The sequence below is a fragment of the Oncorhynchus mykiss genome, chromosome 12, assembly GCF_057628025.1.
Source record: "Oncorhynchus mykiss isolate SJ-2025 chromosome 12, ASM5762802v1, whole genome shotgun sequence".
In the NCBI taxonomy this organism is placed as follows: Eukaryota; Metazoa; Chordata; class Actinopteri; order Salmoniformes; family Salmonidae; genus Oncorhynchus; species Oncorhynchus mykiss.
Genome location: NC_143033.1, coordinates 82,546,305 through 82,571,859, shown reverse-complemented (window position 1 = coordinate 82,571,859; position 25,555 = coordinate 82,546,305). Strand labels below are relative to the sequence as shown.

The 25,555-nt window shown below is 45.0% G+C and overlaps 1 protein-coding gene across 1 annotated transcript in view; it reads right to left on the bottom strand.

Moving 5' to 3' along the window:
* Window positions 1-21,605, bottom strand: part of slc9a3r1b (SLC9A3 regulator 1b) — a 34,636-nt gene extending 13,031 nt beyond the window's left edge. The window contains exon 1 of the mRNA XM_036938622.2: window positions 20,747-21,605. Within this exon, the coding sequence (XP_036794517.1) occupies window positions 20,747-21,253 (507 nt within the window). The 5' untranslated portion in view covers window positions 21,254-21,605. The remainder of the gene's footprint in view (window positions 1-20,746) is intronic.
* Between the last annotated feature and the right edge of the window lie 3,950 nt (window positions 21,606-25,555).

Sequence of the window (25,555 nt, the reverse complement as noted above, 5' to 3'; positions counted from 1 at the left end):
TTGTTTGTACAGATGAACAGTGGTACCTTCAGGCATTTTGAAATTGCTCCCAAGGATGAACCAGACTTGAGGAGGTCTACAATTTTCTGAGGTCTTAGCAGATTTCTTTAGATTTTCCCATGATGTCAAGCAAAGAGGCACTGAGTTTGAAGGTAGGCTTTGAAATACATCTACAGGTACACCTCCAATTGACTCAAATTATGTCAATTAACCTATCAGAAGCTTCTAAAGCCATGGCATCATTTTCAGTTATTCTCCAAGCTATTTAAAAGCACAGTCAACTTAGTGTATGTAAACTTCTGACCCACTGGAATTGTGATACAGTGAACTATAAGAGATATAATCTGTCTGTAAACAGTTGTTGGAAAAATGACTTGTGTCCCGCACAAAGTAGATGTCCTAACCGACTTGCCAAAACTATAGTTTGTTAACCAGAAATTTGTGTAGTGTTTTGAAAAACAAGTTTTAATGACTCCAACCTAAGTGTATGTAAACTTCCGACTTCAACTGTATAATAGAGATTCTAGAATCCATCAGCCAATCACACACACACACACACACACTACATCAAAGCGGAGCAGTCATGAATGACCAATAGCCTTTGTCTTATGTAAGTTGATTGCAGTCTTAAGGAGGAGTAGAGTGCTGTATTAGCCAGTCCAATCAGTGAGTAAAAAAAGGGGGCAGGGACAGGCTGCTGGGTGGAGTGCTGTCGTCACTGAGACTCAGAACGGAAGAAGCCTTTTGTTTAAGGAATGGCACACAAAGCCTTCCCCCTTCCAACGAGCCGCAGCCTCTCCTTCTGTGGAGTAGAGGTCCAGGAAAAGACAGGCTTCCTGAAGACTCCACCTGCTTCCCGCTTTCAGGAATGGCCCAGGCAAAGCCCCTCCCCCACAACACATACGGTCCCTCAGCCATCTCAAGAGGCAACAGCTTGAGAGCTAACGAGTCTATCATGAAGAGACTAGACTGTTCAGTAGACCATTCTCACTGTCAAAGACAAATACTGATCCTCTCTGAGACAACAACAATAACACTGGGGCTGGCCAGAGCTCCAATGAGGCTCAACTGCCCCCTGAATTCATTACATGTCTCTGTAGGAGGTTCTAGTCGGAGGAACAGAGTTGAACATGGCTGGGAGGATAGGGAGCAACAGGAGTGTGCCAAACACTGATCCTGCCAATCAGACTTAAGTTGAGTACCTGATGCATCTGATGAAACTGACAACCATTTTACATGTTAATCTGGTCTGATTCTCCTCCATGTTCTTCATTCCAGACCTCCATATAAAATATACATTCCAAACTGAGTAAATCAAAATCAACTGTCACAACATATTTATATAATAAATTAAAATAATAAATAATAAATACTTTAATGAGGACCAAACAGGCATATTTAGAGGGAAAGTAGAGGAAATAAGAGAAATTTGGAAAGTATGCAGGAAAAGCACATTAATTGGAACTTAATTCTCCCTGAGTAATTCTTGGTGTGGTCCCTCTATACCCAAAGGCCAAAGTCCTGGTTAAACTGAAAAAGCTGGTTACAGTGGTTTCTCTGCTTCCTGTTTTTGGTGTGTGAAATCTCTTGTTTTGCTACATAATTAAACGCAAACTGCAAACTGTACGCCACAAAGGATTTTCCCTTCAAAATGAAGAAGAGAGACTGAGGGTGCACTTGCGTCCTACAAACTGAAGGCTTGAAACACGGGGTCATGGAAGTCATGGTAGATAAGAAAAATACAGCATGGCTTGAGGATGTCCTTCTGGTATGTAGATCCCATTGACTGTCCACTGCACATGTCTTACCACACATTTTACAGGAGCACTAAGCCCAGTGTCTGACAAGGACAGATCTGTTTCAGTCCAATTGGAGTCCTATTCCTCTTAAGGTGGACCTTGCAGAAATTGCTCCGTCATTTCCTGGTTGCTAAAATTCAAATAGCTAGTCCTAATGTCAGTTAATATAACAAAGCAAGCAGGTATAGTGTAGAAAATCATTGTACCATCGAAACCGCTGTGAAATATATTTTCCATAACCAAAAATATAGTATTTAACTATTTGAAGCTGGTGTACAAAACTGAAAGTAAAAGACCCCAAAATAAAATGTAAGAAAGGGAAGCATAGAAATAGCGCACATAGAACAGAATCTACTGCTTCTTAGACTTGCTTTCAATGAGAATGACATATCTATAACTATCATTTCTATGTGCATTTGGACAGGTCTCCCAAAAAATTACATATTGCAGCTTTAATAACAGACATTCACAGCGGAACACAGCCAGGAAGGATGAGGTCAACTGGCCAACGTTGAGCGTCCCTGCCAACCAACAGAAAGGGACCATGGCAGGGTGGCTGAGATAACAGAAGACAGTTTGTGTCGGGAGCAGGGAAGAATCTCCGGGAGGGCACGGAATCTGTGGAATCTGCTGCACACACACAAACCAGGGCCTTCTCCTGGGGAGGAAACCGTGCTTCACTCCTACTGCATGTTGTGTGTGTGTGTGTGTGTGTGTGTGTGTGTGTGTGTGTGTGTGTGTGTGTGTGTGTGTGTGTGCACATTCAACCTCTCCACTGCAGGAAGGGAGTAATGGATGGAAGATACCATAAGAACAACAGTCACCTGCAGTGGTCAGCTTTTAAAACAGTCAGCCCAAACAGACAGTTTTACAGTCACCCCGCCTGCGCAATAGCCTGCGTCACATTCATTGGGCACTAAATGGGAGAAAACACAACCCAGCTTTGGCAGAATATAGGGAATACCCATAGAAAATGCCATGGTGTGCTATTGGAAAAATGAGGGTGACTGTCTGTCTACCTCTGTATTATAAAAGTCTCCCACATGAAACCAATATTTGTTTTAGATAAGCTTAGCCGTGACCTGAGTTCAGTCTCAGGACAGAAATATTTGTCTAATCTTTTCACTCTTTATTTTGTTTTGAATGGTTCCCAGAACCTAGTTCTCTCTATCAAGGCATACTATTTGGAGAATGTGGGAGAGGAACGCTGGAAAGGAAGTCCAACTCGGGAAAGGCTGTTACTGGTTCCAAATTCTAAAAGGGAAGGGTTTGGTCATGGTAACCACTCAGGTGGGGGAAGATTACGGTGACCAACTATTACATAGTTAACATTCAATTCAATTCATTACATCATATTAAGCTTTATCTTGTTTTAGGAAATGAAAAATTCCTGTGGTAATTATATACTGTAAATAGGAACACTGTGTGCTACAACTCCTGAATAGTTGTTTCTAAGCCTAAACCTTAAACATCATGTTCCTTTAAAGCTTCCAGAGATCTCACATATGGGCACTTTGTGCTCCAATCACGTTGAGTTCAGTGACCTCTCAGGAATATCCACGCTCTCATCTCTATCCCCCACACCTACAAATCTACATCACCTTGTGTTGACTTCTATATGAGGAGGTTTCTAACAGTCATAATGTCTGGGGTCTGTGGTCCCACATATCTCCGGTCAACTGAGAAGCAACACCTCATGAATAACAGTTAATACAGGGAGAAAAACTGAGACAACAGTTACAACACAGTTAGTATTAACATTTATGTGAATAAATGACAAGGTTTTGCATATCCTGAATCATCAGAAATAACCATACTAGTAAGCATTTTCAAAGCAAGGGAAAGTATTGTGCTTTGTGGACTATTTGAAATGCTTAGGCATAGATTTGACATGCAGTGAGATGAAGATGACAACCTTTTCCATCATGAGGGGAAGTGCACCGCACAGGAACTGCTACTTCTTTCCTGAAGCATACTCTTCCCTCTGTAGTCAACTTCCTCACATGCAAGATAAATAAATACACAATACAGATACACACCCCTACAGTCCCACTGGTTACAGCACTCACATCTACCACACAGAAGACGTAGAAAAAAACAAAGCCATTTTCCATCCTGCCCACCCCTTGCCTGACAATAATGAGTTGGTTTGACTACGCTTCCAGTGTAAATTAGCGACGGTGTCTCATGGGTATTTCTACATGCTGGTTACCGAAACCATCAAGCAAATGTGACAGCACTGTTTTACAGCTACGAGGATTTAGAGGCACACAGGCGTACAGAGGCTCATCCCTTTCTAAAGCTGTGACTTACAGTAAGTCAGTGGTCGGAGCTGTTCTGACAGGTCATTGGCTGTCACCAGAGAGAATGATAGAGGACTCTAGTGCCCGGAAAGCCCCTTTTCGCAAGGGCAGCGCTATTGAGGACTTTCACCATTTTGAAGTTAAGGAAGGATCACATAATTCCATCCAGGTCATCAAGTGGGACCTGAGCAAACATTCCATAGCTGCAGGTGACAGTAAATCACCAACCTTGGATTTATACCTGTTCAGACAACACACTCCAGGTGGCAGTATGCATGCACCCTTTCAGTTTGTTTACCAACTCTGAAGTAGTAGAAGAAGAAAACTGACTACTTCAAAATGGAGATGGCATCAATGGCGCTGCCAGTGCGCTAACAGACGCCATAATGGGAAATGTCCTCTGTCATTCTCATGGAGGGACTCACTAACACCCTCTATATGGAGGTGACAGGAGGGAGGAGAAGCAGTACCTTACCAAGAACCATCTCTATCTTCTTTTTAGGGAATAAAAAAATATTGCGATCACCATCATCTGTGGCCGACGACTGTGGACACGTGGGCTCAACCAGAAGCCCTAGTTTCATATGAACAAGTGGAACACTTTCAGTATGAACGAACACATTAACAAACCTTGGGGTCTTACTTGAAACTGACTAAAAGCATTTGAGTCATAATTCAAAACCAGGCTTTCCCTGACTGCCAATTGTGCCAGATGTTTTACTATGGCCTGATGCAAAAATAGAACAGCCATCATGTCATCGTCATCCAGTCCAAGTCTAGGAAGGGGACCTTTGGAGCAGGTAGGTCATTGGAGATAATGAGACTTAGCATCCTCTGGTTCAGCCCATTTCTTCCTTCCTGCTACGTACCGGGCTTTCAATTGCATCTAACCTCAAGTCGAGACAGACACACTTCTTCTCTCTGTTTGCCTACACTCAAAATGTGTATGCCTATTATATAAATGTTTTAACAATAGGAAACATACACAAACATCAATGACATCACACCTACCCAGACCCACCTGCTCACACCCCCTTCTCCAGCATCTGCATCCCTCTCATGGCCTCAAACTGCACCATCTTGTTTCTCTTCGTCGCCCACGCACCGTCAACATTTACATAATAAAGCAATTGACCTTTCTATTGTTTTAACGATGGAGGATTGGTTGATTTCCAGTTTTTAAGGATATACGTTTTTTCAAGAAGAGAATTGTCCAACCCATTGAATATCTCACTACACCCCCATACGCCATGTCTTGAAATATGGAGACAGATGGATTAAAAGTAAATGTACATGGTAATACTTATGAAGGTCAACTTTCTAACTCCGTAAAATAACTTCCAGATTTATAGCATTCCCAGAAGGCACGGATTATTGAGTCACTGTTAGATTTACAATTAAGACATGACTCTGCTGTTGCGCTGTAGAATGTGAATTTCATCTGCATACACTCTATGGAGGACCAGAAAACCACTGTAGGCCTACTGCACACACTAACTAACCAGCCTGAACATGCTAACAAACCAACGCACACGCCAACAAGCAAACCTGTAAAAAGGTGCTATCTATAACCTAAAAGGGTTCTTCGGCTGTCCCCATTGGAGAACCATTGTATAACTATTTTAGGTACTAGGTAGACCCTTTTAGTTCCAGGTAGAACCCTTTCCACAGGGGGTTCTACATGGAACCCAAAAGGGTTATCCTATGGGGACAACTGAAGAACCCTTTTTTCTAAGAGTACAGTTTATCGACACACAACTGTTAACCCGCATCATTAAGGCTGATATACTCAACTATCTGCAGCTGCTGGCGATGCTTCTTTCTTAATCTATCTCTTCTGAAAGTTACAGATTTGACAGCCCCCACCCAGAGCATGATATAACCCAGTTCACCATAACACACAACCCCCTCAGGAAGCAGTATATGCCAGATAAGGTACAGTATCACCACAGCTTCTGTTTAACTGGCACCACACAGCTGCAACACCTCAAACATACTTCTGACAAGGAACTGCCACTAAAACTGACTGACCTTGTTTATACCTGGGAGGCACAAACCAACCAAAATCATACCTGTCAAAAAAGAACACTTATTTCACTCTTTTGTAGCTGTTTTCAGTTCATACTTACCAGATATTAACCCATATTTACTATTTACCTAAACCCCTGTCAAGAGAGCTTCACTGTCTCTTCAGCACCTGAGTCAATGATTGACAGCAGAGATGCCATCCCATAAAAACCTGATCTGATGTGGAGAGCTGTAAAACACCATGATGAGCTCTAGTAAAATATCTCAAAGGTTAATGATCTCAGGCCATTTGCATCGTCCATCCTCTCATTCTCTTCTCCTGACCATATTTAACACAGAGGGCCTTTCTAACGGAACACTAAGGCAGCTGTCAAAATCACCACCTCACCAGCTTGAAAACAGCTTCATACACCATGCCAGTGGCTGCCACTCTGCCAGATGCCAGGTTCATATTTTCCCCATGTGAAGCCAGTGGAGGACTGAAGTGTAACTACTGTGTATTCACCAGGACATCATCATACTGTAGCCGGGTAACGTGTGTCATTATTACTACAGAATGCCAGGGTCTCTGAGTGACTCAACTACAGGGCAACATCCAGGAAAAAGACTCATGTTAAATCATGTTATTCTTAAGCAGTAAGAATATGGCTAATATACCATGGCTAAGGGCTGTTCTTAAGCACAACGCAACGTGGAGTGCCTGGATACAGCCCTTAGTCGTGGCATATAGGCAATATATCACAAAAACCTGACGTGCCTTATTGCTATTATAAAACTGGTTACCAACGTAATTATTGCAATTTTTTGTCATACCCTTGGTATACAGTCCGATGCATTCAGGGTTTGAACCACCCACTTTATAATTCATGATAATGCCATACAAGAGATATTCTACTGCAGCTGTAATGGACAGAGAATGTGTCTTGCTCTGCCTGAAAGGCATTGGCTCTCGCAGAGTTTTCCATGCTGCACATGGCTGCATTTTGTGCCATCGATAATGTCCAATGTCTAGGCACCCTCCTCTGCCACGCGCCCCGCAAATCATCAACCCAGGCATTCCGCACACACTCAGCAGTCCTCTATATACAATAGATCTGTCATGCAGTCAGCCCACTGCTACCACAGCAACTTTTAAACAGGGCCTCTAACTCCTGGGCTTTTAATAAGTGGTAGAAAGCTGAGCAACACCCCTTGATCAGGTGAAAGAATAACCTCAGAGATGACAGTCAAAAGCTCCATGGTTACTCAGTGGAATAGGACAAATCCTTAGTCTCGTGATTGTCATGTGTAATTTTGACAAGAGCTTAGTTTAGTGACCCTTTCAAACCCCTATAGGGGAGAGAGTTAATAAGTTTGACTGACAAACTCACTGTTGTAAACCTGTTTTTTCAGTCAGTGTGGCAGGGGTGAACAATGGTGCCCTACTGTCCAGTGGTGTAAAGTACTTAAGTAAAAATACTTTACAGTATTACTTTAGTATTTAACACTAATGGGTGGGTGTGCCCTGATTAGGTACTGAAGTGCCCATCATCCCCAGACATCCTTTTCAGTCAAATCTCTAGTTCTGTCTCTTCTCAGGACACACATTTCCAAAGCAGCTGTCCCTCCTCCATCCCTATGGCTCTCTATCAGTGTGTTAGTATCAGTGTGTTAGTCCTACCCTATCAGGTACCAGGCCTGAGGAGTCAACATGGTTTATCTGTGAGGCCATGCTTCCTGACTCTGAACTCCACCCAACGAGTTGCAGGCACACAAAATGTCTCTCACATCCAACTGAGCCCAGCCCCAGAGAACCTGTCACTGCACAGATTGACAGAGACAATGATGAACATTAGATCATACTGCTAGCTCAGAGGGGAGAGGAAAAGGGCTAGGAAAGGATGAGAGGGATGAATAAGTGAAAGAGAACATTGTGACATCCTGTGTGGCATCATTCAGGCTGTGGATGGTCAACATGTGACAAACATTTGCTCACACTTTGCTGTCAGACTGTAGTCAGCTTTGATAACATAACCAAGCTCACCAACACTGCAGAAACCAACATCATACACCCACGATGGTAGAATATATTATATCCCTGGCCTTTCATACCTCCATAGAAACCCTTTCAGACAGAACACACACAGTATAAACACTGCCTGTATGTGTTGTATAGTCTGTCCTGGTCCTACTCTGTGGTGTCATCGCTGGGCGCGGGTGACGGAGGGTGCGGCCATTTCTCTCATTGTCAAGGAGGGGTTATGAACCCTGAGGGGTATGGAATGAGAAATGGAATGTTGTAGCATTCTCCCCTCTTGCATCCCAGGGGGCTCCCCTCGTGAGGTCCACTTCCACCCCACCCTGACCTGGCCCTGTGTCGTGGCCTTAACTGTAGGAGAGACGGTGATGCTGCTGTTTTGGGCCAGAGTCACTCGTTCACTTCACTACAAACCCTCTACCATCCACTCTCTCACACACACACACACACACACACACACAAACCGCTCCTCAGCCAAAGCCACTGGGTCTCAGGAAGAGGGCCATGGTGGGTGTGAATGTATGGCCAAAGCTCCACCCTGGGCCCTAGACAAGACTGGAGACAGAACACACTGAGCAGAGCAGGAAGCCCAGTGACCTACAGTGAGGGACTTCCAATACACCTCTCTGTCCATGTGATGCCTACAATTAAAGGCTACTAAGGCATCTAAACCCTTATTAGAGAAGCAGATGTACGGGACTGACCGTAGAGCCTAGAGGGGGTGTGTAAGACAGAGTTAGTTACATAATACACTCACAAGCTCCTGAACTCTTACCCTCTACAAACAAATACACACACATTTACACAAGTTGACACCACACACACAAGTTGGCACAACCTACTCACACACACACACACACACACACACACACACACACACACACACACAGTATACAAATAAATGGATCAGTCTATTGAAACACAATGAATCCTGTGACCCTGTGTTTAGACCTCCACCCTGTCTCTCTTGTCATGTTGACCGTTTCCTCTGGAACACACTGCTCAACAAAGAGGAGGGAAGGAAAGGGTGACTCCCAAACATTCTCACACACACACACACACACACACACACACACACACACACACACACACACACACACACACACACACACGTGATTGAGCAAATACACATGAAGACAGACGCCCTACACACGACCACACATCAAAAACAATGGGGTAATCGGGCTATATAAGTGATATACTGTAGTCCTCCAGTACCCCCAACAGCACACATTTTTGTTGTAGCACCAGACAAACTCATCTGATTCAGCTCATTGAAGGCTTGATGATTAGTTGACAAGTTCAATCAGGTGTGCTTGTCTGGGCTACAATAAAAAAGTGTACTGTTAGAGATAATGGAGGCCTGGAGTTGGGAAACACTGCTCTAGTCTACCAGATTTGACCAAAGTTACAAGGAATGCCATCAACTACAGTAAGAGGTTTTGACTTTGACTTAAACAGCCCACGTTAGTTAGCATGTTATCCACTAGCATGAACAACACTGTGTGTATACTGTAGACCAGGGGTACTCAACTCTTACCCTATGAGGTCCGGAACCTGCTGGTTTTCTGTTCTACCTGATCATTATTTGCACACACCTGGTGTCCCAGGTCTCAATCAGTCCCTGATTAGAACTATTGAAAAAAAATCAGTGGAACTGGCTCGAGGTCCAGAGTTGAGTTTGAGGGCTGTAGACTGTAGTAATTGAGAAATTACAGTAATAAAGACTAGGAGTTTTCATTGTGACCAGTAGAGGCAACTCATTGTGGAGAGAGCAGAAGAGGGGGATGAGAGTGGTGAGGGGGATGAGAGGGATGGGGGGGAGGGGGATGAGAGGGATGAGGATGAGAATGGTGAGGGGGATGAGGATGAGAGTGGTGAGGGGGATGAGAGGGATGAGGATGAGAGTGGTGAGGGGAATGAGAGGGATGGGGGAGGGGGATGAGAGGGATGAGGATGAGAGTGGTGAGGGGGATGAGAGGGATGGGGGGGGATGAGAGTGGTGAGGGGGGTGAGAGGGATGAGGGGGAGGGGGTCTGCCTGACTCTCTCTACCTCCAACAACAACAATGACAGGAAACCAGTCTAAGCTTTCTGGATTCTATGTGCTGGCCAAGGCCCCAGGAAAAGATTCCCACAGAAGCAAGCTACGCTAATGAGATTGAAAGAGCGAGTCACAAACTAAGGTGTGGCTGCCCGTTTCCTAAAATATGTATTTTTATTTTACCTAGGCAAGTCAGTTAAGAACAAATTCTTATTTTCAATGGCAGCCTAGGAACAGTGAGTTAACTGCCTTGTAACCTTTTGGTTACTAGTCCAACGCTCTAACCACTAGGCTACAGTAGCCTAAGAAAATCAGGCAAGTCAGTTAAGACATAAAAAAGGAACTAAGGTCAGGCCGTGACAGTACCCCCCCCCCCCCCCCTCCCCCAAAGTTGCGGACTCCGGCCGCAAAACCTAAACCCTAGGGGAGGGTCTGGGTGGGCATCTGTCCGTGGTGGCGGCTCTGGCGCGGGACGTGGACCCCACTCCACCTTAGTCTGGGCCCACTTCGGTGGCGCCTTTGGAGCGGCGACCCTCGCCGCCGACCCCGGACTGGGGACCCTTTCAGCATGCCCCGAATAGACGGGAGACTCTGGCAGCGCCGGAGTGAAAGGGGGACTCTGGCAGCGTCGGAGTGAAAGGGGGACTCTGGCAGCGCCGGAGTGAAAGGGGGACTCTGGCAGCGCCGGAGTGAAAGGGGGACTCTGGCAGCGCCGGAGTGAAAGGGGGACTCTGGCAGCGCCGGAGTGAAGGGGGACTCTGGCAGCGCCGGAGTGAAGGGGGACTCTGGCAGCGCCGGAGTGAAGGGGGACTCTGGCAGCGCCGGAGTGAAGGGGGACTCTGGCAGCGCCGGAGTGAAAGGGGGACTCTGGCAGCGCCGGAGTGAAAGGGGGACTCTGGCAGCGCCGGAGTGAAGGGGGACTCTGGCAGCGCCGGAGTAAAGGGGGACTCTGGCAGCGCCGGAGTGAAGGGGGACTCTGGCAGCGCCGGAGTGAAGGGGGACTCTGGCAGCTCCTGACTGACGGGCGGCTCTGGCAGCTCCTGACTGACGGGCGGCTCTGGCAGCTCCTGACTGACGGGCGGCTCTGGCAGCTCCTGACTGACGGGCGGCTCTGGCAGCTCCTGACTGACAGAAGCACTAAATAAACTTTAGTTAGTGTTAAATACGGCTGCTAGAATCCTGACTAGAACCAACAAATTTGATCATATTACTCCAGTGCTAGCCTCCCAACACTGGCTTCCTGTCAAGGCAAGGGCTGATTTCAAGGTTTTACTGCTAACCTACAAAGCATTACATGGGCTTGCTCCTAGCTATCTCTCTGATTTGGTCCTGCCGTACATACCTACACGTACGCTATGGTCACAAGACGCAGGCCTCCTAATTGTCCCTAGAATTTCTAAGCAAACAGCTGGAGGCAGGGCTTTCTCCTATAGAGCTCCATTTTTATGGAATGGTCTGCCTACCCATGTGAGAGACGCAAACTCGGTCTCAACCATTAAGTCTTTACTGAAGATTCATCTCTTCAGTGGGTCATATGATTGAGTGTAGTCTGGCCCAGGAGTGTGAAGATGAACGGAAAGGCTCTGGAGCAACGAACCGCCCTTGCTGTCTCTGCCTGGCCGGTTCCCCTCTTTCCACTGGGATTCTCTGACTCTAACCCTATTACAGGGGCTGAGTCACTGGCTTACTGGTGCTCTTTCATGCCGTCCCTAGGAGGGGTCCGTCACTTCAGTGGGTTGTGTCACTGATGTGATCTACCTGTCTGGGTTGGCGCCCCCCCTTGGGTTGTGCCGTGGCGGAGATCTTTGTGGGCTATACTCAGCCTTGTCTCAGGATGGTAAGTTGGTCGTTGAAGATATCCCTCTAGTGGTGTGGGGGCTGTGCTTTGGCAAAGTGGGTGGGGTTATATCCTTCCTGTTTGGCCCTGTCCGGGGGTATCATCGGATGGGGCCATAGTGTCTCCTGACCCCTTCTGTCTCAGCCTCCAGTATTTATGCTGCAGTAGTTTATGTGTCGGGGGCTAGGGTCAGTTTGTTATATCTGGAGTACTTCTCCTGTCTTATCCGGTGTCCTGTGTGAATTTAAGTATGCTCTCTCTAATTCTCTCTTTCTTTCTCTCTCTCTCAAAGGACCTGAGCCCTAAGACCATGCCTCAGGACTACCTAGCATGATGACTCCTTGCTGTCCCCAGTCCACCTGGCTGTGCTGCTGCTCCCGTTTCAACTGTTCTGCCTGTGATTATTATTATTTGACCATGCTGGTCATTTATGAACATTTGAACATCTTGGCCATGTTCTGTTATACTCTCCACCCGGCACAGGCAGAAGAGGACTGGCCACCACTCCATAGCCTGGTTCCTCTCTAGGTTTCTTCCTAGGTTTTGGCCTTTCTAGGGAGGTTTTCCTAGCCACCGTGCTTCTACACCTGCATTGCTTGCTGTTTGGGGTTTTAGGCTGGGTTTCTGTACAGCACTTTGAGATATCAGCTGATGTACGAAGGGCTATATAAATAAATTTGATTTTGATTTGACGGGAGGCTCTGGCAGCTCCTGACTGGCGGGAGGCTCCAGCAGCTCCGGACAGGAGGGAGACTCCGGCAGCTCCGGACAGGAGGGAGACTCCGGCAGCTCCGGACAGGAGGGAGACTCCGGCAGCTCCGGACAGGAGGGAGACTCTGGAAGCGCTGGACAGGAGGGAACACCTGGAGGGAGGAGACAGAGAGAAAGCCTGGTGCGTGGGGCTGCCACAGGAGGCCTGATGCGTGGAGGAGGCACCGGATAGACCGGACCGTGGAGGCGTACTGGAGGTCTCGAGCACCGAGCCTGCCCAACCTGTCCTGGCTGGATACTCCCCGTAGTCCGGCAAGTGCGGCGGGGTGGAACAGACCGCACTGGGCTGTGCTGGCGAACCGGGGACACCGTGCATAGGGCTGGTGCCATATAACCCGGGCCGAGGAGACCAGATGCGCTGAGCCGGCATCATTTCTCCTGGCTCGATGCCCACTCTAGCCCGACCGATACGAGGAGCTGCGATGTAGCTAAAACTAAACAGTTCTGTCTGGTGCAGACACACAAAGACAGAAAACAACTACCCACACCCATAGTGGGAAAACAAGCTGCCTAAGTATGGTTCTCAATCAGAGACAATGATTGCCAGCTGCCTCTGATTGGGAATCATACAAGGCCAAACACATAGAAATACTAAACCTAGACTACAAAACATAGGATGCCCACCCCAACTCACTCCCTGACCAAACTAAAACAGAGACATAAAAAAGGAACTAAGGTCAGGACGTGGCAACAGGCCTGTCTGCATGTTGCTGCTCTCCAGGCAAAATCTCTATGCTACTGTTCTCTACAGACTTCCTCCAAGACATGGAACACACACAACGGCCCCTCCCTGAACAGCACAACTCTCAGCCTACTAGTCACAGTTGATTTCATCTGACACAAGGAGGACTCTTTCTCTCCTGTAATTTGCCTTTAAAAACAGGCTTATGTAACCAGGCAGTCATTCATGAGGACTCCAGAAACACCAAGCTGACTGGCTGGCTGGCATCCTCCTCAGTCTCCCAGTGGAATCTCAATAGATCAAAGCCTCTCGGTTGATGTGGGCTTTCCTCAAAAGCAAATGGAGGGAATTAGGTGCCTCACGCACACAAAACAATAACAACACAACAGATAAGATAGATACTGTGGATAGAAAATTCACTTAGAGGCTTAACTCAAGGCATGCTTCACACCCTTATTTTCATATTTTATCAGATGTTTAGAGTGGCTTTAATGACAGATCCCATAGGATCCAGCCAGTATGACAAGACGCACCTAAATCTATTAACGGTGTAATAAGGGCAGCCAAAATATAACCTGTTGTGACTTGTGTGCTGGTTTACTGCATCCCTCCCCACTCCACTGCATTTTACAATGGTGGTTACATTTTACTGCAGGGAAAACAGAGAAAGCCCTTTGAATCCAATGGCTTGTTGTGTGTGCAGTGGCCACGTAAATGGCTATCAGAGAAGGAATAGACAATCAAACTCAGAGTTCTGGAAAGATTATCTCTGTCCTTGGTTTCTAACAACAGAGAAGACTGCAATTCCCGATTGCATTCTAAATGTTCCATCTCTACTTTCCTCCTCTCCATTGCTTCACACCCCTGTTTCTCACTTTGCCTCTCACACACACAGACCAACACTCAACATGGATAGCACACACCACATCAGTGTAACCAAGGCAACTCCTCCTTGGTTTCCGGAGAGGGCGTTCCTCTTGGTCCCCTCTTTTGTTTTTCTTCAAAGACAGGGACATGCAGTTGCTAAAGACGTCAGTGAGACTGTTAAACCAACATGCTGTGTATTCACCACCCTGTGTGTGTGTGTGTGTGTGTGTGTGTGTGTGTGTGTGTGTGTGTGTGTGTGTGTGTGTGTGTGTGTGTGTGTGTGTGTGTGTGTGTGTGTGTGTGTGTGTGTGTGTGTGTGTGTGTGTGTGTGTGTGTGTGTAATGTCACACTGACTGCATGGGCCAGGGTAGAGGAATGCCGGACAGGATGCAGGCAGAAAATTCCTGAAACATAGTAATATCGTCTAAGCCTGAGTTGTGTCACTGCCAGTGTTCCAATATATAGGCTTACCATTTATGATCTTCTCAACCTTCAAACATTAAAGTAGTATTTACAGTAATACATTTACATGTACATTAATACACAGTACATTTTTTCCATGAGCTTCAATTGCTCTAGTCTATAGAGTTAACTAATGTGATATTGTGGTCTGATGTACTGTAACATGTTCAGCTGTTGAGGGGATCTGATAGATTGTTCAACATTGCACAACAGTATTTCTGTGCCTTTATGTGGCACAAGTCCTCTACCTTCCACAGTCATGTCTGTCACCGGGCCCTTGACTGGGCCTCTGCCTTGTAGTGTTAACACACAGCACTGATAAGAGATGAGGCTGACGCAGCATTTAACTACCCTGCAGACTCAGAGTCACAGCCAGGACACAGCAGGGCCTATAGGTGGGGTGGATTTGCTGTGTTTTTGGATATTGGGACGAAACATGGAAGTTAAGGGTGAGGGAAACAGGGTTCTCATAAGGTTTCTTAGATGACCCCCATTACCTTCCCTGCAAGTTCAGAGATTAAACCCTGTTGGAAATCCTGCTCTTAATATTGATTAATGTAATGAGAGCACAGTGGGTAACTGCTTTATTGGAAGTGTAATGGTGGAGGAGTTTAAGTCACAAACATGTCAACTGTATCCAGTACACATAGTATACACAGGATATGCAGGATGTATAGGAGCCCCTCGAGCAGCCCATAAGATGCTGCACATGTGTCTGGCTGGCTGCATCCTGTCCAACACATGAGTGGGCTGGTCATGGCTGGGCACTGCAGGGTATGGTAGTGAGACTGTTGTTTAGACTGTTATGGTAGCAAATCACTCAGAGGCACATTGGAACACAAAGACCCAAACAGACAGTGCAGTGTCAGTGAAGAAGTCTGGGTTATTACATCACAGCAATAGAGGAACCAGAGTGGGGCTGGGAGAGCCCCAGCGGTAAACATCCGGGACACTGCGGGGGGCACAGATGTTCTGGAGTGCCCCTCTTTTCTTCAATGTTTGAATGAACCCACGTCATGTGCATGCTGTTAGCTTGAGGGTATTAAGAGGACGTGAAGACTAAATGTCGTCCCTTTAAATAATAAATAAAGTGAGGAACGACTACTGGACAATGTGAGGAGCATTTGAAGAGTTGATTTATCCACATGGTTTTTTTTTTGTGACGGTTTTTCACTAGAAATGATTGCTTATTGGTATCTTCATGTATGTGTAAAATATTACTGTTCTCAGATTAAAATATATATAATATATATATATATATAATATAATATTCAAATGTGTTATTTAGAAAACGCTATACAGTCATGGCCAAAAGTTTTGAGAATTACATAAATATTAATTTCCACATATCTTGCTGCTTTAGATATTTTTGTCAGATGTTACTATGGAATACTGAAGTATAATTACAAACATTTCATAAGTGTCAAAGGCTTTTATTGACAATTACATGAAGTTGATGAAAAGAGTCAATATTTGCAGTGTTGACACTTCTTTTTCAAGACCTCTGCAATCCGCCCTGGCATGCTGTCAATTAACTTCTGGGCCACATCCTGACCGATGGCAGCCCATTCTTGCATAATCAATGCTTGGAGTTTGTCAGAATTTGTGGGTTTTTGTTTGTCCACCCGCCTCTTGAGGATTGACCACAAGTTCTCAATGGGATTAAGGTCTGGGGAGTTTCCTGGCCATGGACCCAGAATATCGATGTTTTGTTCCCCGAGCCACTTAGTTATCCCTTTTGCCTTATGGCAAGGTGCTCCATCATGCTGGAAAAGGAATTGTTCGTCATCAAACTGTTCCTGGATGGTTGGTAGAAGTTGCTCTCGGAGGATGTGTTGGTCCCATTCTTTATTCATGGCTGTGTTCTTAGGCAAAATTGTGAGTGAGTCCACTCCCTTGGCTGAGAAGCAACCCCACACATGAATGGTCTCAGGATGCTTTACTGTTGGCATGACACAGGACTGATGGTAGCGCTCACCTTGTCTTCTCCGGACAAGCTTTTTTCCAGATGCCCCAACCAATCAGAAAGGGGATTCATCAGAGAAAATGACCTTACCCCAGTCCTCAGCAGTCCAATCACTGTACCTTTTGCAGAATATCAGTCTGTCCCTGATGTTTTTCCTGGAGAGAAGTGACTTCTTTGCTGCCCTTCTTGACACCAGGCCATCCTCCAAAAGTCTTTGCCTCACTGTGCGTGCAGATGCACTCACACCTGCCTGCTGCCATTCCTGAGCTAGCTCTGTACTGGTGGTGCCCCGATCCCACAGCTGAATCAACTTTAGGAGACGGTCCTGTCGCTTGCTGGACTTTCTTGGGCGCCGTGAAGCCTTCTTCACAACAATTGAACCGCTCTCCTTGAAGTTCTTGATGATCCGATAAATGGTTGATTTAGGTGCAATCTTACTGGCAGCAATATCCTTGCCTGTGAAGCCCTTTTTGTGCAAAGCAATGATGACTGCACGTGTTTCCTTGCAGGTAACCATGCTTGACAGAGGAAGAACAATGATTCCAAGCACCACCCTCCTTTTGAAGCTTCCAGTCTGTTATTTGAACTCAATCAGCATGACAGAGTGATCTCCATTCTTGTCCTCGTCAACACTCACACCTGTGTTAACGAGAGAATCACTGACATGATGTCAGCTGGTCCTTTTGTGGCAGGGCTGAAATGCAGTGGAAATGTTTTTAGGGGATTTAGTTCATTTGCATGGCAATGAGGGACTTCGCAATTAATTGCAATTCATCTGATCACTCTTCATAACATTCTGGAGTATATGCAAATTGCCATCATACAAACTGAGGCAGCAGACTTTGTGAAAATTAATATTTGTCTAATTCTCAAAACCTTTGGTCATGACTATATATCCATTGTTTAGTTGGAATGTTTGTAAACTGTGTATTTGACTGTGATATAGTGCCTTCTGAAAGAATTCACACCCCTGGACTTTTTCCACATTTTGTTGTGTTACAAAATGGTATTAAAATTGATTGAATTGGGGTTTTTTTTGTGTCAATGATCTGCACAAAATACTCTAATGTCAAAGTGGAAGAAAAATCCTAACATTTGTACAAAGAAAATATGAAAAATAAAACAAGAATATATCTTCTTCAGATAAGTATTCAAACCACTGAGTCAATACATTTTAGAATCACCTTTGGCAGCGATTACAGCAGTCTTTCTGGGTAATTCTCTAATAGCTTTCCACACCTGTATTGTGCAACATTGGCCCATTATTTTCAAAATTATTCAAGATCAATGATTGGTGATCATTGCTAAACAACCATTGTCAGGTCCTGCCATAGATTTAAGCAGATTTAAGTAACTCAGGATTTAAGCCACTCAGGAATATTCACTGTCTTCTTGGTAAACAATTCCAGTGTAGATTTGACCTTGTGCTATAAGGTTATCGTCCTGCTGAAATGTGAATTAAACTCCCAGTGTCAGGTGGAAAGCAGACTGAACTACATTTCGTCCAGGATTTTGCCTGTGCTTATCTCCATTCCCTTTCTTTTTTTTCCCTGAAAAACTACCCAGCCCTTAACGATTACAAGCATACCCATAACATGATGCAGCCACAACTATGCCTGAAAATATGGAAAGTGGTACACAGTAATGTGTTGTATCGGATTTGCTCCAAACATAATAGTTTGTATTCAGAACAAAATTTGCTTTGTCACATTTTTTGCAGTATTACTTTAGTGCCTTGTTGCAAACCGGTTTCTTCTTTTGACTCAGTTAGGTTAGTATTGTAGAGTAACTACAATGTTTCTGATCCATCCACCGTTTTCTCCTATCACAGCCGTTCAACTCTGTAACTGTTTAAAAGTTACCATTGCCCTCCTGGTGAAATCCCTGAGTGGTTTCCTTCCTCTCCGGCAACTGAGTTAGGAAGGACACCTGTATTGTTGTAGTGACAGGGTGTATTGATACACCATCCAACATGTAACTTCAACATTGTAACTTCACAATGCTCAAAGTGATATTCAATGTCTGCTTTTACATTTTTTACCAATAGGTGCTCCGCTTTGCGATGCAGATGCATTGGAATACCTCCCTGGTCTTTGTGGTTGAATCTGTGTTTGAAATTCACTGCTCGACTGAGAGGCCTAACAGATAATTGTATGTGTGGGGTTCAGAGATGAGGTAGTAATTCTAAAATAATGTTTAACACTATCATTGCACGAGTCCATGCAACTTATTATGTGACTTGTTAAGCAAATGTTTACTCCTGAACTTATTTAGGCTTGCTATAACAAAGGTGTAGAATAATTACTGACTCAAGAAATGTCAGCTTTACATTTTTTATTAATTTGTAAAAAATGTCTAAAAACATAATTCCACTTTGACATTATGGGGTAAAGTGTATAAGCCAGTGACAACAAAGCGCTGCATGTGGCTGTAAGGCGCTGCATGTGGCTGTAAGGCGCTGCATGTGGCTGTAAGGCGCTGCATGTGGCTCTAAGGCGCTGCATGTGGCTCTAAGGCGCTGCATGTGGCTCTAAGGCGCTGCATGTGGCTGTAAGGCGCTGCATGTGGCTGTAAGGCGCTGCATGTGGCTGTAAGGCGCTGCATGTGGCTCTAAGGCGCTGCATGTGGCTCTAAGGCGCTGCATGTGGCTCTAAGGCGCTGCATGTGGCTCTAAGGCGCTGCATGTGGCTCTAAGGCGCTGCATGTGGCTGTAAGGCGCTGCATGTGGCTGTAAGGCGCTGTATGTGGCTGTAAGGCGCTGCATGTGGCTGGCTGTAAGGCACTGCATGTGGCTGGCTGTAAGGCGCTGCATGTGGCTGTAAGGCGCTGTATGTGGCTGCACGAACTAACTGTATGTTGCTCTGGATAAGATGAATACAATGTTAATTCTAAATGTTTTACATACAGATCTCACATAATAAAAATAACTCAATTAAATATTGATGTCACCAATGTATCATTTGTTCAGTTCTTTAATAAACAAAATGTTATTTGTTAAATGTGACTGTGTAAAACCTCGCAGTACTACTTATTTCTCTGAGAGTGACTGAAATGAAACCATTATGTTATAGATTTCATAAAAATGCATGTATGTCAATGAACAACCTCATGACATGATGAGATAGTGAAAAAACACACCAATCTCTTTCATAAGTTATTTTAAACAATAAAAGCTACTTTACCAACATTTCTGAAAATGGATATATAGCATTTTGGAATGAAACTCTTCATAGACAACGGGAGGTCATAATCAAGGACTAAGAAGTGTATTTTGATTTGTTTCTTGTGTTCCACTGTGGGTGCATTACATTGTGAGTCATGAAAACATGAAGACGCCAGAAATATGTTGGATATGGTGTGTTCAAAGATATCTGCTTCAGTAAACCTCAAATTCTTTCTCTTCAACCCCAATGTTAAGTGTCAGTTCTTTTTCAAACCTCAGAACAACAACACAAAAAATGTTGTTGCCCTTTCCCACAAATGTGTGTGGTGTGCAGCAGCTTCACTGTCAAATTAACTTGAACTCGAGGCTGAAACAGGCTGTTTGTCCTACCTCTCTTAAACCCCCTTCCCAATACCTCTCACCACCACCCACAACAAATGTGCAGCCAACTGACTCGCCTACAACCTGCTATCTCTGCCAAAACTGCTACAATGAAGAGAGTGGGAATATTGGGCTTTGCAGCTGACCATAACATGTGTTATTCTCACAGTGCACTTATAGAAAAGGAGACTGAAAAGTTAAAATAATCTAATTACATTGCTGGTGAATAAATGGATGAATCACAAAAAACATCCCATTCGTTTAACTGAAATCCCTAGGACAGTGTCAGTGGTACTATTACGCAAACTGTAACTGAATCTGTAGTGTATATTTGCAGAATGTAGCTTACTGTGACCACCAGGCTACATCAATGACCCAAAATAAGAATTGAATTGATTATTCAGGTTCTGCACTTTGGCACACTCACCTTCTCAGAGTTGATGCTCAGCTTTTTCTCAACATGGCTATGGAGCTCTACGTGGCCATGGAGCTCTCCGTTATTTTCCGGGATGGGTGTGGATTCTCTCGGTGTCCCGCATGGTGTCCCGTTCTCCTTAACGTCTTCGCTTTCTGACTCGTCGTCGCTGGGTAAAGGAATGCGCTCCGTGACATATTCTTTGAGACACTTCATCTTGTGTTTTTTCAACAGTTGCTCAGTGTCCTGGTCGACAACAATGAGCTCGAGCTGGCCCACGGTGGCTCTTATCCGGGACACAACCTGTTGATGGCTCTCACTCTCCACGTTCTCCCCGTTCACGAACACTAGTCGGTCCCCCGCGCGAATCCCAGAAGTTTCAGACGGACTGTCGGGCTCCACAAGCCGTATGAACTGCCCGGTCTTACCCTTCTCGCCGTGGAGATGGAACCCATAACCATTGTCCCCTTTCTCCAGCAGGCAGAGTCTTGGCCGATTATCTTCGCTTTTGCTGGGCATAGTTTCTGCTATTTATTTCACCAATTCAACCCGTTGCTTGTGAGAATGATCGTTCACTAGCTGGAAGTTGCCAAGAAAACTCAGTTTGGGATGCTGAGCACGAGTGGTACCCGTCAACCGGAATATCTCTACCGTTCTCAAGGAAGAGCGTCTGGCATCCAACCGTTCTGTTTATAAGGCGCCGTCCGTGGTGACTGGATGTCACCCGCTGTCGCAACTCACTTTCAAAAGCAACTCCTAAACTTTGTGCATACAGGGGATGTATGCCAACCCGAGATGTGTCGCCCAAACCTGAAGTTCTACTCACTATATGTATGCGTTGACTTTTCTCCAAAACACTATTCTCTAATCTGACACTGAATTAAACTCAGTAGACTACTTTATAAAGGTCAGTGACGTAGGTGGAGAAGACAGATAGTAACACCAATCACTACTCAAATACTCCAGGCGGAGGGAGGCGCATAAATTAATGGTGCATGCATGCTATTGGCCCTAATGATCGACAAGTGCATGCGCAAAAATTATTGCTGCTGCTGCCATGTTGTGACAAATGCATGTGGTCCTTCTGCAAACATATGGTACTGTTATCACAGGAGGTTGGTGGTACGGTTTCAACAACATCAAACATATGGTACTGTATCACAGGAGGTTGGTGGTACGGTATCAACAACATCAAACATATGGTACTGTATCACAGGAGGTTGGTGGTACGGTATCAACAACATCAAACATATGGTACTGTATCACAGGAGGTTGGTGGTACGGTATCAACAACATCAAACATATGGTACTGTATCACAGGAGGTTGGTGGTACGGTATCAACAACATCAAACATATGGTACTGTATCACAGGAGGTTGGTGGTACGGTATCAACAACATCAAACATATGGTTTCCAGGTGTTTGATGCCATTCTATTCGCTCAGTTCCAGACATTATTATGAGCCGTCCTCCCCTCAGCAGCCTTCACTGTACTGCATATTCCTGATGTTGAAATATGTTTTCTACTTATAGATTACAAATATTATGCTCAGGAAAAGACATCTGCATTTGCCACATGTGCTCCTTCTCTCTCCCTCCCCCTCTCTATGTCTGTCTGTCTCTGTGAGAACACACACTCACTGTTAGAACACACACACCTCACCACCTTGCAATTCTGAAGAAATGCAAACCTTTATGTGGAAGGAAGGGACCTAGACCCTCCTTGAGAAACGCTCTATTAAACGGCAAGGACCTCACTGACCCAAAACCACAGCAGAGTTGTTACTTCTACTTACATTTACCAGGTACACTTATCAATGCATGGTAAGGTCCTTAATATAATATATTGATGACTCACTATAATTTATTGATGACTCACTCATAGGCCTATCATCTCAAACTATGTATACAGAAAGGCTGACGGTCAGGTGCTATGTGATGTTTCTGAGGAATTGATGATTCTTGTTTGTGTTTGATTTAATCGTTGGTACAGCTGTACAACTGTGTGGAAGAGGACGAGTTCCATGGAGGTTTATGGTCTATGGGATTGATAGACTGGATGGGGAGGGAGAGCTAGATTCCAGGTACAATGCTGAGCCAGGTACAATGAGTAATGAGAGTTCTGCCTGGCACCACCATCTCCACTACAGACTCCACCATCCAGGTTGATATAGCCCTGCAACTCAGCTCAAACTGAACCTCTTTCGTACAGTACAGGTAAATAACCCTTTTCATATTACAAGGCTGTGAGGATTCCCATAATCTCACATTCATCTCTATGTAACGGATGTGAAACGGCTAGCTTAGTTAGCGTGGGCGCTAAATAGCGTTTCAATCAGTGACGTCACTTGCTCTGAGCCCTTGAAGTAGTAGTTCCCTTTGCTCTGCAAGGGCCGCGGCTTTTGTGGAGCGATGGGTAACGATGTTTCGTGGGTGTCAGTTGTTGATGTGTGCAGAAGGTCCCTGGTTCGCGCCCGGGTGTGGGCGAGGGGACGGTCTAAATTTATACTGTTACATCTATATGTGGTGGTTTGAAATGAACATGTTCCGTCTGTCTCAATAAGTGGATGTATTACTGGCTTGTTTTTTTTTTTTTTTTTTATGATTCAGTAGGATGTATTTCACAGTCCCTTTGTGACTTTGTGTGTGTTTTGAGCTATTTGTGTGAAACAAATAACGAGTGATGATATTAAGGAGCGACTGCCTTTAAAAATAAACGAATCCATTTGAAAACGGCCTATGTGGCATTGATATGAATCAGAAACAGTGTATCAACATTGACTACAAAGTGTAAATAGGATAATTTTGGTCATAAAGTCAGTCTTGTCTAAAACTGAGTGTGGAACATCCGTGCGTCACAACTGGTAATGAAGGTTGGGTTTTGATTTGACGAGTTTCATTTGCCTACTAACATGGGGTGAACAGCTGCAGCGGTTGCTCTCTATCCAATAGCAGAGACAGTGAGACAGACCTGTCCAGCAGCTCCGACTTTGTTTACATAAGACAACGTGTGTTGCATTTCACTTGAGAAATATTGAACCACACACTTCAGTTAGACGTAAAATCACACAACTAAAACGTCCTAGGCAAAAAAACGTTAAAATGAATTACAGATTTCTTGAGTAATATTAGATTCATTATGGGGATTTTGAGGAAGTGAAATCGGTTTCTGATGGCGGACAAACATCATTAACCAAACGCGGAATCGGTCAGGAAACATCCCAAGACTGAAATCTTGTTTTTCTACAGAAAAATCAGCGTGTTCAGTGGCTCTTTAACAAGTAAAACTGAGCCAGCAGTGGTAAATAGCGTAACGCCCTATTATTATTTGAAAAGCAATGCTGTCACCTGGCGGGAGGCAACTTCAGTACATCACATCCCATTCACCTACAGCAGGGATCATCAACTAGATTCAGCCACTGGTCGATTTCTTCTGGAGCGGTTGGTTGGGGGCTGGCACATGATTACAAATAATTTGTAGACTGCAAAAAGCCCAAACATACACAGTGTTTGACTAAAACATAGTACTTTCAAACCTTACTTTCATTTGTATACGATCATGTGTCTCTATTATGCGTGGGAATACTTAATTACAGATTTCTTAAATTAAAATCACCTGAAGCTGGTTTCCTGGTATTTTTAGTATTTTATGTCCAACAATGAAAATTCTACCCCCCCCAAAAGATATACACAGTACCAGTCCAAAGTTTATGAAATGCTTACTTAAAAGCTCTTAACCAACAATGCAGTTTTAAGAAAAACAAGTGTTAAGTAAAAAATAGATGAGTAACAAATTAAAAATACTAAAAATAATTAAAGAGCAGCAGTAAAATAACAGTAGTGAGGCTATATACAGGGGGTACCAGTACAGAGTCAAAGTGCTGGGGCACAGGTTAGTCAAGGTAATTGAAGTAATATAGAGAGTTAAAGTGACTATGCATGAATCAGAAACAGAGAGTAGCAGCAGCGTAAAATAGGGGGGACACACCAAGGAACTTGAAGCTCTCAACCTACAGCCCCGTCGATGAAAATGGGAGCATGCTTGGTCCTCCTTTTCCTTTAGTCCACAATCATCTCCTTTGTCTTGATCACTTTGAGGGAGAGGTTGTTGTCCTGGCAACACACTGACAGTCAAGGATGAACAGGGAGTACAGGAGAGCACGCACACCTGAGGGTTGAGGATGTGTTGTTATCTACCCTTGTCAGGAAGTCCAGGATCCAGTTGCAGAGGGAGGTGTTTAGTCCCAGGCTCCTTAGCTTAGTGATGAGCTTTGAGGGTACAGGTGTTGTAGTCAGCATTCTCATATAGGTGTTCCTTTTGTCCAGGTGGGAAAGGGCAGTGTGGAGAATAGAGATTGAATCGTCTGTGGATCCTTTGGATTTGGATTTGCAAATTGGAGTGGGTCTAGGGTTTCTGGGAAGCCTTTCAAAGCACCTCTTTTTTTTTTTTTTTTTTTGAATTTTACCCCTTTTTATCCCCAATTTCATGGTATTCAATTGTTGTAGTAGCTACTATCTTGTCTCATCACTACAACTCCCGTACGGGCTCGGGAGAGACGAAGGTTGAAAGTCATGCGTCCTCCGATACACAACCCAACCAGCCGCACTGCTTCGCACAGCACGCATCCAACCCGGAAGCCAGCCGCACCAATGCGCCGGAGGAAACACTGTGCACCTGGCCACCTTGGTTAGCGCACACTGCGCCCAGCCCGCCACAGGAGCCGCTGGTGCGCGATGAGACAAGGACACCCCTACCGACCAAGCCGGGCGACGCTAGGGCCAATTGTGCGTCGCCCCACGGACCTCCCGGTCGCGGCCGGT